Consider the following 18,342-nt stretch of genomic DNA (forward strand, 5'->3'; position numbering starts at 1 on the left):
AACTGACTACCTACAATTATTTTCAGACATCTGTACACAGACAGACACACAGACACTATACCATTCCTACAGTCTCACTGAACCTCACTTCAGTCCTACTTTAAAAAAGTACACGTATTATTAGTCAAATTAATAAGTTTCTTTATTTAAACATTAATGCTGTAATAAAGCCATGTATGTATTTTTTGCAAATAAGTATGATTGACATTATAGAAAGAAATACATGATTGTATATGTTACAAAGTTTTCATCCATGGCAAAATAGTTAGACATAATAGTCACAATACATAGTTATTAAAGTTGCTCTAAAAAACATAAAATAAAGACTTAAGATACAAAACAGTTTTGCTAAAAATGAATGACTGTAATATGGCTATTTTCGTGATGGTGGGGGTGGCATGCCTATAGAGCCCAGTATTTGATCACACCAAATAAGCATTATTACAATATGGCAGCCTTTAAAGGAGCCACTGAGTGTCCAAACTGACATCATCAGACCACCCCCCCCCCCCCCCAGCATTTGCTCATGCCAAAAGAACACTGCAATATCACTGATTTGAAGGAGTCACAAAGTGATACGTTCACATACCTCAGAATTTGTTCACTCGTTGCAATATGGCTGCCTTTAGAGAAGCCATGGTTACAAGCTCATGTATCCCAAAATATTCTCACTCAAGAATGAACCTTGCATTATGACTGCCTTTAGAGAGGGACATAACATCACAGACTTTAGTATCACACAAGACAGAGAGGTATAGTCAGATATCGAATGATTTGTCCATTTTACATCATCCTCCCTATAATGGTGTTTCTTACCTCATCAGTTTTTGATCTAAATTCAAAACACACTAAGAGATATGTCACAGTATACAAATTATGTGAAAGAACAGCTGACTGTAATGTATGCCTGCATACTTAGTTGCACAGTTCTTTCCGTTCACTATTGCATTTTTTTCATATTCACAAAATATTACTTTTTACACTTCTGTAGTCTATTTGGTCATGAAAAAAAAATCAACAAAATCATATAAACTTGCAAGGAATTAACACTCTAATCTTTTTTTTTTCTCATTTTCCCCGGACTACCTCGAAATCTTAGCACACTTTATTAATACTGGGTTAACTGCTATTTTGCTACTGCAACCTATAAGGTCAAAGGTCATCCTCGTCCTATTATCATAAAGTCACAAGGTGGCTCCAATGCAGTGAGGGTACTCCGCTAAAATTTTCTCTAGCTCACAAATCACAGAGTCAAAGTTCACATAAGCAGAATACACTCTAATTTAACTACTTCTAAAAAAGGGTCGAAAGGCGCACCCCCTCCAAGTGACTGCTCATGACTGGTTATTTTCTACCCCTCTGAATTACTACTTTGCAATTCACAAGGTCAAAGGTAAGAAAACAGAGAACAATTACTAATACGGTACTTGCAAAACCACAGTTTTCAATGATATTGTATCATTCTGTTAGCTATAAATCACTCACTGTTGAAAACACTTTTACCTTAGTTTGTTATCACAAATAATCTAGTCTTGGTTACCCGGACTGATTGCAAGCTTAGAGGTCTATCCTCCTATTCACAACAAATAAAGTATTTACATGACAACTACAAACAACCACACAGTCGTTTGCATCTGATCGCAGACTGCCTATTTAAAACTTCCTATAAATGGTCACAAGGTGGCGCCCTCACAGTCACAGTGAGGACACTTTGATAATGCTATAGCCAAAGGAGGCAACTTGAGGGTGCTGTTGCACTATAACATTCACAGCAGAAAGTACTGTTGAATTTGAGGGGTAAGTGTAAGACATCTACATATGAACTATAACCAGTTTCAGTATTTCGTTTGGCACACATCACGAAATAGACACATTTCGTAAGAGTTTAACCACCGAGAAATTTGACATCACGCTGCTTTATACTACGTCCGACAATGTCCACTTTTCAGTTTCACGCACATACATTTTAAAATTGTAAATAACAATACCAGCTCAACTAGCGTCTCATTCACAGTACAAAATACAGTCACACGTTATTTGTAAGAATGTTACTTTCAGAGCAAATTTCATCTTTGCGTCTGAAAACTCTTGAATATGTTAGTTTCGGTCCTGGATACCAGTGTTGAGTATACAAGTTGTTGGTTGTTTATATATATATATAAAATCTCTTCTCAAAGAACATGTTTTGTGCGTTAAACCTTGTCATCTGCAAAGAGACAACCAGACATTATTACATCATTGAATTCTCGGTACCTGAAATAGAATATTACTGCCTAGGTGCAGCATAAAAATATTGAACATTCAATATCTTGGTCGACGCCATAACTTCTGCTCCGAGCGCTTCACATTATAGGCACGCGCAAGTATAAATCTAGTCTAGTTCTAAACTGGTACAGTATTAAGTATTAAACACTTCATTACTTTATCAGTCTAGTCAAGGCAGTTAGGAAAGATGTTAAATTGTGGTGCTCCCCTGTAGTGAGCGAATAGTGAAGGGCACATGTCAATAGTAATATCCATCACAAACTGACAGGCTGTCGTCATCGGACTGCACTGATATGCAAATGTCCAACCAGGACTCCACCTCCAGTCTGTTTAAATTAAAATCACATGGGGACGCGACGACATCATCATGTTTATATGAACACGGTTGGGGGGAGTACAGAAGTATGTGCTCGAACAACTGCCTTGTCTAGACTGGTAAAGTAATGAAGTTTTTAATACGTAATACTTTACCAGTTTGGAACTAGACTAGTGTAAGTCAACCTTTTTGTTCTATTTTGACCCTCTAGCATGAGGTAAAATGCTATTGCAGGTACTGAGAATTCTCCCTAGACTGTTCTAATTAAATAGATTATGGTGGCGGGGTACAACACTGTTCATTCAAATTGTTAATAGTATGAAATCAGCATAAGATTTAGGGGTCAAAAACTATTCCCATCTCCTGTTCCCCTATATTGAACTCCCTAGCTTGATTGAAAATGTACATTTATGATTTAATCAGTCCACTATTCTTCTTTTGTGCTAATGTTATTGATTATGAAAGCACATGGAGCTTACAAAATTATTGTGCAGGGAGGAGGGGGGGGGGGGGGAAGGTTCTAACTCACCATATTCATTCCCTTAGTATCTGAATACATGTAGACTTCATACCCTTATACCTACAATGACTTTGGTGGGGAGATAAGGAAGACTTACTTTGGAACTGACATAGATTATTAGGGAATATTGGTAAAATTACTTGCTAGATTTTAGCTACTTATATATTACATGTACCATCCTGAACAGAAACATTGGTAGGGAACCCTGGAACAATGTCTGGGGAACTAAGGTAGATCTTATCTACTTACCACCCTTAACAAATAACATTTGGAGGAAAAACTGGTAAAATGACTGGACAACGCATTGCGGATTTTACCTACTTATCACCCTTAAAAAAAACACAGGCAGTGAACCTTAGTAAAATAACTGGGGAACTCAGGTAGATTTTACCTACTTTAATACCACCCTTAACAAAAACACTGGTAGGGAACCTTGGTAAAATGACTGGCTTTTACCAACTTGTATTTACCACACATAACAAACTATGATACAAGATTCAATAAACAGTTCAAATAACAATGTTCTTTTATATTATTCAAAACTTGGTTTGTTATGTCTAGATTCTTATCTACCAAAGCAGTTGAGAGAAAGAATGAATCAATGAATCTTTGTACCTCAAGGCTAGTTCTAATTTTATCATATGCACTGAAGGACACTTTAAAGTAGGTACCATCTGTTCATGGCATTCAGTACTCTTGTCAGAAAGTGGAAGGAACGACAAATTAGATGTACAGAATACAGGAGATTTGCTTATTGCTGTATTTCTTTTTCATAATCTAGCCAATTTTAGCAAACACTAGAAATAATATCAGAGAAATATACAACACAAAAATAAAATAATAACTAATGAAATTGATAGGTTTCTGTATTAAGGTAGAATAATATCCCTAAAAATCACAGTTCTTAACATTTTTTGAAACGCTGTCATGTGAAAGTTTGCTTCTGGCCGTTTTGAAATAAAAAAAGAAATTTGGAGGTACACCATCTTGTTTTCAAGGAAACTGACAATCTACAATATTCCCATACAATTAACAGAGTACTTAATATTAGTAGCCATATTGGATTTTAAAACTTGCCTTGATTTTTAAAATGGGCATGATTACCTCTGAATTTTGTTCTAATTGTTAGTAAATGCGATATGGGTGGTGTTTTCTTAAACAAAGTAATGGCAACAAGTCAAGGTTGTTTTTTTTCTGAGGCACATACTAAATCAACACTATCATGGGTGAAACTGTTGAATTACATATAAGCGTTATACTTACCATGATACCACCATTTTGTTTTCTTAGGATTTTTACTACATGTTCTGACATAAAATGTGTTGTCTGGAGGCCGTTTCTGTGTAAAAACAAGAAAAGAAAGTTGAAAATTTGGTAATACCATGACATATAGATTAGACTAGAAGTGTCAATGGTACATTATGAAGCTATATCTGGTGATCTATCTATTGGTAAATGAATCAAGTCATTAATTCATATGTTGTATACTTGTCCTTGTTTCTTAATCTGGGTTGGTTAGTCTGTCTGTTTGTCTGTCTTTCTCTATCTGTTTCTGTCTCTCAATCCCTCACCCCTACCCCTCTCTCTGTCTGTCTCATTCACTCTCACTCTGTCTCTCATCTCTGTCTGTCTGTCTGTCTGTCTGTCTGTCTGTCTGACTGTCTGTCTGTCTCTGTCTCTCTCTCTGTCTGTCTCTCATTCACTCTCACTCTCTGTTTCTGTCTTTCTCTTGCCCTCTCAATCAATCAATCAATCAATCAATCAATCAATCAATCAAACAAACAATTATTAAGTGCATATCACTGTTTTTGTCTGAGCATAAACAGAAAACATGATAACTTTACCCTAACAGTAAACAATATACAATACAGTGTACCACTGACTTACTTTTTCTGAACAGCTACTAAGCATACTAACTATACTAAGGCACACAGATTGTACTGATAGTGCTGGTGACCAGTCCTCTGTTAGAATTGAAAGACATATATGACCATTGCTGTACACATGGGGATGTACTGGTATGTTGCTACCTATAAAAATAACCTACAAAAGAAGGACAAACAAATCTGAGAATGTACTCAAGATAATAGTATACATATGATGAAAAATAGACTGAATCAAAGGTACCAGTATACAGATGTTATAAGTTGTAATTTGGAGTTTCACATTTCTGTTGCGATATTCAGACGACTATTAAATGATGGAATCAATATGAGGAAAATTCTAAAGGTATATACATTTCTACACCATGTAACAAACTTTTGATGGAAAACTCTGGTACAATACCTGGAGAGCTTTGGTACAGATTACATAATGTATTATCCTTAATAAAAACACAGTTATAGTATAATGTGACAGTGCCTCCATGATGTATAAGTGTGACATACATCCGCTGTACGAGAGTGGAAATGCAGCAGACAACAAAGCATGCATGAGTGAGCGTAGACAGTTTGGCACTTGGGGTATTTGCACTAGTACTTATAGTGTTTTCAGATGAACAATTCACAAACTTTGCTCATGACAACTCTGCGGCAGAGAATACCACAACCATCAATACAGGTACCCAATGTATGTTACAATAACACTGCAGAATCACAGAGTTCTGTTACCGATATAGTTCTTCCAGATTTGAGATTTTTTAGTTAACATTGACCTGAGCAGGCAATCAAAAGAAATCTCTCTCCCAATATTACTTTTACAGCAGAAAGTAAGCTGTGCAGGAACAAAAGTCAGAATGGATACAATTATTGTATATGTCTGTCTCTTGCAGAGGTGAATTTATATAATTATATCATAACACAATTGTTGTTTGTCTCTGTCTTGGACAGAGGGTGATTAATGTACATTGTAATCAAATTGTTGCTTGTGTCTGTCTTTTGTAGCATGTGATTAATATATACTTTGTAATACAATTGTTGTGTATGTCTGTCTCATACAGAAGCTAATTCATGTACATGTGTCTACAATGTATCTCTGGCAGAGGGTGATTTACTAAACATGGATGATATGAATGACAGCACAATGTATCTGACATAATGTTGAGAGACAAAACAAAAAACATGCATCATATCCTGATTGTACATTACAAATGGACTATGCCATGCTGATATATGCAACAATTGTATAACAAAAATCCACTCTGCAAGAGACAGACATACAAATTATATGCAACAATTTGATTACAATGTATATTAATCACCCTCTGCATGAGACAGACACAAGCAACAAATGTATCCATTCTGTCTTTTGTTCATGCACAGTTTACTTTCTTCTGCTGTAAATTAGTCAACACCTTAACTTGTAGATCAGAAACATCCTTACCTCTGGTGAATCAAAAGGATACCTCGAGCCAAATTTAAATCTGAGTTGAAATTTTTCTCCTTCATATAATGAACCGGTTGCTCCTTCCATATCTACAATCCATCTAAAATAAACAAACAACAACAATTTAATACAATTATAGAATCCCTATGCAATTCTATAATGGCACAAATCAAGTTTATAAGCTTTTTATAAAAAGTGAAAATACTTAAAATTTCTCCTTCTTACACTATCAAACTGACACATTGATACAAAACAACACTTGCTGCCTGTGATGTAGGGATGGGACTCTTAAAATGTCATCCATCATTTCAAATATTACTGCTGACATCAGACCACTGACAAATGGAACCTGTTACAAACAGGGAAGTAAGCAAACTAAATTGGATTAATAACACTTGGCACAGTATGGTAGAACAGCAGAGGCTTGTAATACATTTCATAGTTTGATTTTATGGCCTCTCAACATGGAATGGCAGGGGAACTTCTAACTATTACGTAAAGAGGCCATACAGCTGTTCTTATCAAATGATGAAATGTAATACAAGTCTTCCTACACGCTGTTCTGAGTGTTATTAATCTAATTTGGTTGTTTACTTTCCCTGTTTGTAACAGATTCCATTTGTTCACGGTCTGATGTCGGTGGTTGTAATTCACTCCATGTTCCTATCATTTTGTCTGTTCAAGTTAGTCATATCATTGTATACCATACTTTCACAGACATAAACAAACTGATATGAATCTACATCACAGCCACCCACTATTCTTCTTGTATGTCAGTTTGATAGTGTGATATAGAGAAGACTTATCGGCACCTTCAAAGAGAGTTTTAATTGTCCACCTGTGATAAAACGACATTCTGAATACAGGTGTCTCTAGACAACTGCTGCAAGGTTTGTAAAATACACTCCACTTGTTTGGCAATTTTACCCTAAACATTGCTATCTGAAGCATGGCAAGATAGCATATAGAGGAATGGTGTACATGCAGGGGTTTCTAACACTACAAATGTAAAGTGTTCCATAGATATCCAAGTGTTATTTTCTCAGATCAAAGTAACAAGGGCACAATGTATAAGCTCATTCTTGGTAAACGGTACTGAAAACCACTATACTATTAACAATGTTAATATCTGCAAAACAATATCAGAACAGCCACTGAGATCCAGGATTGCGGCATTTTCTGCTGCACTTTCATTTGCTACAATGTACATCCCATGAAATTTGAAAAACACCAGTGCATTTCCTTGAATGAAGTGAGCCATAGAGAGACTTCAGGCAAAGACACAATTAGGTAAACACAAGAATAGAACTGATACAAAAGCAACAGCTGCTGTGGGTAGGTATAGGCAACACTTTTATCAGTTTGTTTATATATCTGTGGAAGTTATAATGTAACAGTAACAGTCAGATTCAATCAATATAATATGTAGTGTTCTATCAGAAAACAGTGTTATGGGATCCAGGCTCATGTGGTGTTTATGCTTTGATAAGTTACCAACACTGACTACATTGTATATCATTGCATGAAACTTGTATCATTCCTGCTTACCACAAGAGCAAGCAAATGCGCCGGTGTTTGTTTGTTTGGATGTTGTATACTCATGAAAATATGACAAGAGAGACCAAGACTATAAGCTCTTGTACAAACACAGAGTATGTTATCATTAAATTTAGTGCATCGTGCGTGGGATTGCTTCAAGTACTTTTTTTTTTAGATTTTTAGTTTTTGTTTTTGTTTTTCTTTCAAGTACTTACTGATTCAGATTGGATGATGTACTCTCTACATCCACTTGAATACCAGGTGGTGGGTCTTTTTGTAATTGCATTAATTCTTTCTGTAGACGCTTCTGAAACATCAAATGAAGAAAAAAAAACCTTTAATAAAATTAGTTTTTCTTTTAAAATAATATGCCAATGTAACTGTAACATATAATATTATATAGGGAGTTAGGCCTTCATACAATTTCTAATCACAGTGCTTCAGCCATTGTTGACATCATTCTAATAGTTGAAGGTTACTCATTTACATCACCATTTTTTGTTTCACATCTCACTGAGCTAGATGGGGTGAGGAGAGATCTTGCGATTCAAAGCCATTGATAGCATCTAGACTACATACATGTATACATTGTACATGCCAAACAGTGTGCCCTCTAATGATAGCCAAATTTTGTTGTTGCGAGTCAAAAAAATGATAAAAACTGGCATTTCTTGTGAGTCACCACATAGAAAGAGATAGGGGAACACCAAATTTTGGTGTGTCACTAGAAATTGTGTGCGTCAGTGGCATGTCAGATTGGCTTAGAGAGCTTTGACTGATGCCAAACCTTCACCAGTCCATAATCATAATTCAACACTCGAACAACAACCAGTCTGCACCCAATACATACAATGTGCATGGCAAACAAAAGATGTCAGTGTGGTTCTCTTTAGCTGAATAAAGATAAATCTAGAGGTATCATGTGTCAGACACAAACGATAGTCAGTCCCGCCTTCCATGTATACATACAATTCATGCAATTGAAAAGAAATGACATGAGTATTAACAATACTATTTGCCAGCACTAATCCACAGAAAAAAAATAGTCAGCTTTACACTCGGCAGTACAGTTAAAATGTCAATACGATCTGTTGTTATTCTGAAACATATGGTGATCTTTGTAGTATACTTTCAATGCATTTAATTTATCATTTTACAACCTTAGTAAGTCTGTGAGGATTTTGGGCTCTTTTGAAGTGCTAACATCATTACTGTTATTACTTGTACCTACATTTAAATCTGACAATAGGGTAAATGGAGATGTATGTAATATAGATAAATGCTGGTAGCTAAATACTTTTAGTAATTCTCCTTTGACGTGTGAATTTGCAAATATATATTTCTGCATATATTTACAACTCTTCCATATGCTGTAAACAATTTTGTAAAACAAAGGCAAGTCAATTGGCTCAATTGGGTAAATAAAAAACCCTTATTTGATGTTTCTCTCTTTCACAAAAAACCTTCTGAAATGTCGAATAAACAGTTTTTTTATAAACCAACTGAGCCCAGTGACTTGCCTTTCACCCAAACTAACTTCACGTCCTAACTCAACCAACAACAATAAAGTAAAATTTAGCTAACTTTAGTTGGACTGATCTAATACCCTGTTGTTGTGTTACTACCCCTGTGTGTGTGTGGGGGGGGGGGGGGGTCCCCATCTCATGTCAAGTGTGAATTTTTCATTTTCAAAACCCAAAAGTATGCCTCTGCTGACGTTATTTTGACACAATTTTGTCAATTCAATAGTTGATGTCACCCAATATTATAGTTTAGTTCTTATACAGTATCATTACACAGTTGGCAACCAAACTACCAATAACTGAGGTAGGGAACAATTGCCAGTGAGTAATTGTTCGATAACAACCAAAAACACTATAATATTTTACTATAAATACTAAAAATTTCACAGTTTTGAGGACAAATTTCACTGTTTATCTGTTTTCATAGCTGGAAATTTATCTCTCACAGTCGGTTGTTTTAACTGGCTCCTGGCTATTGTCTACACTATACATTGTTAACATCATTCTAACAGGCGGGGGGGGGGGGGGGGGGGGGTTATTATTTTGCATCAACAACTTTTGGGACATGATTTCTTATTGAGCTAGACTAGGTAAAGAGATGTTTTGAGACCACAGATAGATCTAGACTACACAAGTATGTGAGGGCTTGGTGAAATTTTGGATTTTAGACAGACAAAACTGTTTCACTGTAGAGTCATTCAAAATTGTTTACAAGATGGCAAGTCAAGATTTCACAAGAAATAGCAGACAGGTATCCCCTGCAATGTTTATGGTCTCAACCATAAGATACAGTGTTCTAAACAGAGACAATTGCTTTGTCAATAACTGTTCTTTGTTTCTGTCCTCCACAAAAGCATCTAAATGTTCTATTCATATTCTTTCTATTGTTGGTTAAAGAAAGTGTTTAAAATGGGGTCAAGTACATGTATAGACAATGGAGGGGAAGGCAGCACAGTAATATCAATCATATACATGTCTTTAAATTATTTGGTCTGTGTTGTACATATGCAGTCAAAAATACTGCCAAATAGCCAAATGTCAGAACACAAAACATTTTAGATTAGCAGGCATTTGGTTAATTTGACATAAATCATTTGAGTGACTGAGTTATCAAGGAGATAGCAGGGAGTAATATATTCCTGATTGCAGAAGGAGTAAGTTGGCCCATGGATGTAGTAGTGAGATACATCCATGGTTGGCCTCATTTCTGACAATGTCCTTCTCCTTAGTTTTTGCTTAGAGACATTGTCAGAATCATGTCTCGTACTCCGTCAGGACTATAATTCATCATTTGTTTTAGTTCCAAGCACTTTTTTGCATTATTTACGAAGTTAACATAGACAGTTAATTACTTGGACCAGATTCTGACAGCAGTCAATCGAACTGACAACAGCCCCAAGATCCAGAAGTTCCATGTATGTCGGTACCTAGACTCTCTCACAGTCCCGGAGCATCGCATAAAGGGCTGTTTTGTATACATGATGGACCGATAGGCGATATCTACTGCATAATTGTACTGTGGACTCTCATCGACTACATAGGGCTAATCATTTGTTGACATGTTACTGCGATGCCCAGAGTCACAGTAACATGTCAACAAATGATTAGCCCTATGTAGTTGATGAGGGCCCACAGGATAAGGATATTCTAGTACAATTATTCGGTAGATATTGGTACATACAAAAACAGCTAGTAATAGCAATGCTCCGAGGACTGGTTCAGCGAGTTGGCACCACAAACTGGAGAGATTGTTAGAAAGTTATAAAACATATATAGATATATTACGATTTCAGTCGCTAATTCATTTTGATTTTCTGGAGAGAGATGGGATACTTTTATATGAAGTCTCCTGAGCATGCATCGACAGACGGTGAGCTGCGATATACATTGCCTTCGGGCGAGCCGTACAAAGTATGCTAATTTGCCTGCGAAGGCGGTCTGTCACAAATGTCAACACAAAGCACTGCTTTAGAAAGCACGTCTTGTCTGTAATTCAAACAGAATGTACACTGCTGGCTAAGACCTTTTCTTTAAAAAGTCTCTCTCGATAGCAATCGTCCAAACTTACATTATATTTCCTGCTCTGGAAATAAAAATTAATACCGGAAATATGAATAACAATAATACCACTTACCTGCATTGACGCCATTTTGGACCTTACCGCGAGGGATTGTGGGTCGTTAAGTTTATCGAGAACTTGTCGGTGGCGGCGTGCTGTATAACTCACTACTGCTTCTGATATTGCCAATGGCTTTAACACCTTCTTTATAAGTATAGGTGAAAACTTAGCAGCTGCTCTACCATCCACGGCAAAACTAGCCATTAACTACTTGGATGGACATATTACAAGCCCGGCAACCAATTTCTGTTTTGAACCTCTTTCATCTTGTGATATTCTTAAAGATTTGCTCTTGCTTAACACAAATACAGCTACTGGCCTTGACAACTTTCAAGCTCAGCTCCTAAAAATCTCAGCTCCAGCCATTTCGGATAGTATTACATATCTCTTTAATCTCTCTTTGGTGACGGCCGACATCCCTCGTGATTGGAAATCGGCACGAATATCTGCATTCTTTAAGAAAGGTTCAAGACAGGAACTGGGTAACTATCGCCCAATATCAGTATTGCCTGTGCTCTCTAAACTCCTCGAACGTTACGTTCACAACCAACTGTATGATTACCTTACTAGAAATAATTTACTTTGTGCTGAACAGTCGGGGTTCCGAAAAAATCACTCTACTCAATCTAGTTTACACAGACAGACAGAATTCTTCTATGATGCGGTTCATTCGAGTAGGATGGTTGGCATGGTTGCTCTTGACTTACGCAAAGCGTTTGATACAGTGGACCATGCCATCCTACTGAATAAGCTGCAACGTTATGGTCTTGTTTATAGCACTTGCTGCTGGTTTCAATCATACTTGAATAACAGAACCCAGGTTGCGTTTATTAATGGAACTTATTCTGAAACTCAAACAATAATAACAGGAGTCCCCCAAGGATCTATACTTGGTCCTCTCCTGTTTCTGATTTATGTTAATGACTTGCCTAGCTGTCTATCTGATTGCCGCAATTGTAATCTATACGCTGATGATACAACACTTTATGTTGCTCGCAAAGATATTAATGTAATTTCTAACACTTTACAAAGGGGTCTTGTCGAGGTGAGGGATTGGCTATGTGCTAATAGGCCAAGCCTTCACATCGGGAAGACCAAATGCATGATTATATGTAATAGACAAAAAGAAGCTCATTTAAATACTACCAACTTAGCACTCAGTTTGGACAGACAGCAAATTGAACAAGTTAATAGCCTCGATCACTTGGGAGTTCACATAGACAAAAATTTGAACTTTGAGGCACATATTAATAATATTGTCAATAAAATTAATAGAGGTCTTGCTGTTCTCAAGAGAATAGCGCCAATGGTACCTCTAAATATTCGAGTAACCATTTACAAATACACTAGTTCTTCCATATTTCGATTATTGTAATACTGTGTGATCCCATGCTAGTGAGACCAATATTTTGCGGCTGCAGCGGCTGCAAAACCGTGTCATGCGTATTATTTTGAAATGTCACTATAGAACACATAGTGTTGATATGTTAACACGCCTGAAGTGGATGTCAGTGAAGAAAAGATTTTACTTCTGTAAATGTGTTTTAATGTATAAGATCAACAATAATCTAACTCCTCATTATCTTAACACTTCAACCAAAATAGATAAAGTTCATAATTACAGAACCAGGGCTAGTGCAGAGAGAGAGAGAGAGAGAGAGAGAGAGAGAGAGAGAGAGAGAGAGAGAGAGAGAGAGAGAGAGAGAGAGAGAGAGAGAGAGAGAGAGAGAGAGAGAGAGAGAGAGAGAGAGAGAGAGAGAGAGAGAGAGAGAGAGAGAGAGAGAGAGAGAGAGAGAGAGAGAGAGAGAGAGAGAGAGAGAGAGCACTACCAATTCCCGTTTCCGTGTCATCTGCCCCTTAACCCGTAATATATTATAAGAACCACTGCTTAGTTTTCTGGTATGACAATAGTTTTACGAATTATACATTGTGGAGTAAATGTGATGTCAAATCATTTTAGATTTAAGAAGTACCAAAATGGGAATAGGTAACTTTCAAAGACGCTTGTTTTCTATTAATAATTTGAACGACAGGTGACTACAGCACTCAGTAGATATTTTATTTCACATCCAACGCGGGAAATAACATTCTCATCGACAAATGTCAATCAATCTAGTAGACTTATAATTGCAGTTACTATTCTTTTTATCTAGTACTTAACAACAAGTGTGTATGTGGGGCATATGTCATATGCTTGTTCATGATTAGTTCTGCAGTTGTCATCACTGGTGGCAATTAATGTAGGGAGAGTTACTTTTGTCTTTTCCCTTTCATCTGCAGACTGAATTGGCTGGATAAACATGAAAATAATAACGCGGGAAGGGGGTATTTAAGTGATGAGCGTTGACCAGAAACAATTCTCTCTTTTTTGGCCTTTAAAACTCTTTCTACGGTCATGAGTGCTATCCTACAACGTTCTATAAAGCTTCACATTACATGTTGCGGTTGGCCAGGAGATCACTAACAGCAATTGGCAAATAGCAATCAATGAGAAAAAATAACTTATTGCATATGTTCTGTTGTATTCCAACAATTGTCTGCAGGAACGACAATTTCAAAACTTTGCCCTTACGGAAGGTATTCAGTTTAAATGGTTTTAATTTAGCATATGGACAACGAGTTGGCTAGAATCCATAGACAGGAGCAATACATGGTGAAAGGGACTACTACAAATATATATATTATTGAAACAAATAAATTATATGATATTTTTTAGACTGCCTTGTGGACCCGGGTAAAAAGTCCTTTAAAGCTAATGGGCATAGGATGTCTTCATGAAACACACAAAACAAACTGTACTACAAAACGAGTATCTCTTAAAAGGCCTTTAAGATTTTGTTCTCCTTCTTTGTCATGGTTACGTGTATGTATGTATGTATGTATGTATGTATGTATGTATGTATGTATGTATGTATGTATGTATGTATGTATGTATGTATGTATGTATGTATGATGCAAGCATTATAACAACTAACACACTATATCTGCCTTGTGATGTGGATAACATGTTCAAAAGCAATTTGATATATTTTCTGCTAGATGCAGTGTGAACCCAATAATACTGTACTTGTATGTTAGAATATGCATTCACGGTGACTGACCTCATGCATTTTATAGTTGTGAATTATTCATTATACCTAATGTGCAATGTACTGTTATAGTGCCCTCAGGGGATTGATTTGAATTAGAGTACACCTGGATGTATTGTCTTTTCCGACAGTGTATTATAAGCATACAGTGGTGTTGTGTGTTCACTTTTATTCATCCATTAATATCCCCTCCATCGTGAGTAATCTCAACAACCCAATGAGTTTAAATTGCCTTGTGGACCTGGGTAAAACGTCCTTTAAAGCTAATGGGCATAGGATGTCTTCTTCATGAAACATACTCAAAAAACTGTACTACAAAACGAGTATCTCTTAAAAGCAAAAAGACCTTTAAGATTTTGTTCTCCTTCTTTGTCGTGGTTACATGTATGTATGTATGTATGTATGTATGTATGTATGTATGTATGTATGTATGTATGTATGTATGTATGTATGTATGTATGTATGTATGCATGTATGTACATTTTGTACGTACGTACGTACGTATGTATGTATGTATGTATGTATGTATGTATGTATGTATGTATGTATGTCTGTATGTATGTATGTATGTATGTATGTATGCATGTATGTACATTTTGTACGTACGTACGTACGTATGTATGTATGTATGTATGTATGTATGTATGTATGTATGTATGTATGTACGTACATTTTGTACGTACGTACGTATGTATGTATGTATGTATGTATGTATGTATGTATGTATGTATGTACGTACGTACGTACATTTTGTACGTACGTACGTACGTACGTATGTATGTATGTATGTATGTATGTATGTATGTGTCATAATTATATCATTTCTATTATACCATTATGTAGCCATCTTAAAATAATCTCGCTGCGACTACCATCTTGGAAACTTGTTTGTTTGAACTTGCTTGTAAATTAGACAATACAATCGGAACCTAACTCTAGCCATGATGGCGCCATGTAATACTGGTCTATAGAATGTATGATGTATATCAGTCAATGATGACAAACTGTCATGATTGAATGTATACATCAAAAATCAAAATTGTAATGCCCGTATAAAGATGGCGAATTGTGGCATTAAAATTACATCAAAAAAATCAAAATTGTAATGCCCGTATAAAGATGGCGACCTTGACCAAGTGTGAGTTCACACTCCACCATGTAAAAGTACTAAGTTGCCGTCGCGGGGGGGGGGGGGGGGGGGGTAGACGCTCTCGGGGTATTAGTCAGGTGGCTTAACACCAGCTTTGGGGATTATTGTTACACGCCGGATAAAAACACTAAATTTGGCATGAATGTTCCTTAGGACCTCTTGATTGATTTTAGAAGGGAAGCCCTCTTGAATATTTCCATAAATTTGCATAAATCGGTAAAATTAGAAATGGCCACGGATACCCTTGAGAAATCCAATGTTTCTCGGAACTGAAACGCTGTTGATCGGCTTACTGTGCAGTTTATCGATATTTAATGTTCAAACGGGGAAGTACTCACTCGTACTGTTGTTCCAATCGTCAGTCTGTTCCATTTAAGACTATAACGTTGAATTAGCCGACCAACTAGTTTCTTCTCAAAGCATCTCTTCTACGAGGTACCGTACCGACTCAGTTGGATTGTGTTGAGTAGAACTCACAACGGAACATACGTATCTGGTTCAACGAACGCTAAGCTAACCACTTGGTTGATTTTATTACATGACCAATCTCCGTCTCCGGTCCTCCAGATGGGCTAAAAACCCAACTTTATAAATACATTTCACAGTTTACACAAATCTACTATTCTTAAAGTATGACGTATTCTTAAGTCTTATGACAGACATCATCTGGGATTTAATATCAAATCACCTTCTCTAGATTAGTAATACAAGTTCATATCTCAAAGACCATAAAATAGTCATGTCAAATTAAAACTTGTTGACAATTCAATCGTACCTGGTACAAACAATTCCGAAATGCCCAATGTTGAGATGTCGTAGACCTATGTTGTTACGCAACGGAATGTCACTGTATGTACAAAGTTTAAATGCTTCAATTTGGAGTTCATAATGAAAATTTACCAAAATATCCTGAATGGATATGTTAGGTCTGTGACTCGTAACAGGAAATAAGTCACCAACAATGAGCAAATGCGACATTCACGTTCTTTGGAACCTACTTTTGATTTTTGTCTCGGAGTCCGGTTGAATATTCGCATATATTTGCATAAATCACTGATTTTCAAAATGACCAAAATCAACCTGGAACAATTCTATGTTACAGAGAAATAACTTACTTAAAGAAACCGAATTTCGAATGGGTGTTCCATGGGATCTAATCATAGATTTAGCCTTAAGTGCCGTTGTGAAAACATGCATAAATTTGCATAAATCAGAAAAAATAAGATGGTTACTATCAAACAGATATTTCTGTGAAATAGCTTAATTTGCAAAAATTCGTGCTGAATTAAAAGCATAAAATGTTTCTTTTGATATAATTCTTCATAATGACCAAGAAAAGAACCCCAAATATTTACGTAAATGTGCAAAAATCAGAAAATTCAAAACGTTTTGCTACACTTTAAAAAAACAGTTCTGCAGCACGCCGGCATCCCAATATGGATCTTCAAGCATCACGCCTTCAAGTGTCAACCTCGAACATCGTCTAATCTCACTTTATATACCCCTAGCTAACCTATCCCTAAGAAGAGCGACATTGAACTTGAATTTCTAACTTTATGAACGTTAAGACATGTCTCCTACATTAGGACACGTTACTCAATACCATTCCTATAGACCAGTATCATATGAGATTATTTAATATTTTGTACGATGGCTACATACTGGTGTAGTAGAAATGATATAATTATGACATATGTATGTATGTATGTATGTATGTATGTATGTGTGTGTGTGTGTGCGTGTGTGCGTGCATGTATGTGTACGTACGTATGTCTGTATGTATGTATGTATGTATGTATGTATGTATGTATGTATGTATGTATGTATGTATGTACGTATGTACGTATGTATGTATGTATGTATGTATGTATGTATGTATGTATGTATGTATGTGTGTGTGTGTGTGTATGTATGTATGTATGTATGTATGTATGTATGTATGTATGTGTGTGTGTGAAAGAGCGAGAAAGAGAGAGAGAGAAAGAGAGAGATAGAGAGAGAGAGAGAGTGTGTGTGTGTGTGTGTGTGTGTGTGTGTGTGTGTGTGTGTGTGTGTGTGTGTGTGTGTGTGTACTACTAGCATTGACAGGACTGATTTCGAGTTTCCTTGCTCTATAAATTTGGAGCCTCTAGTAGATATAGATTACATCTCGGAAGGTCATTATTTCTGACAGGCCTGGTATTCATCATCCGAGTTCAACTATATCATCGTCAGGGGGATTTCAATAGAAGCGTATACTTTCAATTAAAGGATCACCTGTAAGCCAAACTAATTCTAATGACAGATTTCTTGTTTGCAGCAAAGTCGACTTTATGCTGTATCAAAGACGGTCAATTGTACATCACTTCAAGGATATAAAAATCTAGCTGAACAGAAATAATCATTTCTAGACCTTTTGTGATAATGCAACGTTGTAAAAAATACGTCTCATAGTAGATAATAACAAAAATTACGCGACACACGTATGAAATGGTAAAGTAACTAGAACTGTATGATG

General features: G+C 36.3%; 1 protein-coding gene across 1 annotated transcript; it reads right to left on the minus strand.

Moving 5' to 3' along the window:
• Positions 1 to 233: 233 nt before the first annotated feature.
• Positions 234 to 11,638, minus strand: LOC144445550 (ubiquitin-conjugating enzyme E2 W-like). The gene is made up of 6 exons (XM_078135150.1): positions 11,622 to 11,638; positions 8,180 to 8,271; positions 6,423 to 6,525; positions 4,989 to 5,144; positions 4,365 to 4,440; positions 234 to 2,206 (listed from the first exon to the last, which is right to left on the minus strand). The coding sequence occupies exons 1-6, from the start codon at positions 11,634 to 11,636 to the stop codon at positions 2,193 to 2,195; spliced, it is 456 nt and encodes a 151-aa protein (XP_077991276.1). The 5' UTR covers positions 11,637 to 11,638; the 3' UTR covers positions 234 to 2,192.
• Between the last annotated feature and the right edge of the window lie 6,704 nt (positions 11,639 to 18,342).

This window comes from Glandiceps talaboti, chromosome 14, assembly GCF_964340395.1.
Source record: "Glandiceps talaboti chromosome 14, keGlaTala1.1, whole genome shotgun sequence".
NCBI classification, from domain to species: Eukaryota; Metazoa; Hemichordata; class Enteropneusta; family Spengelidae; genus Glandiceps; species Glandiceps talaboti.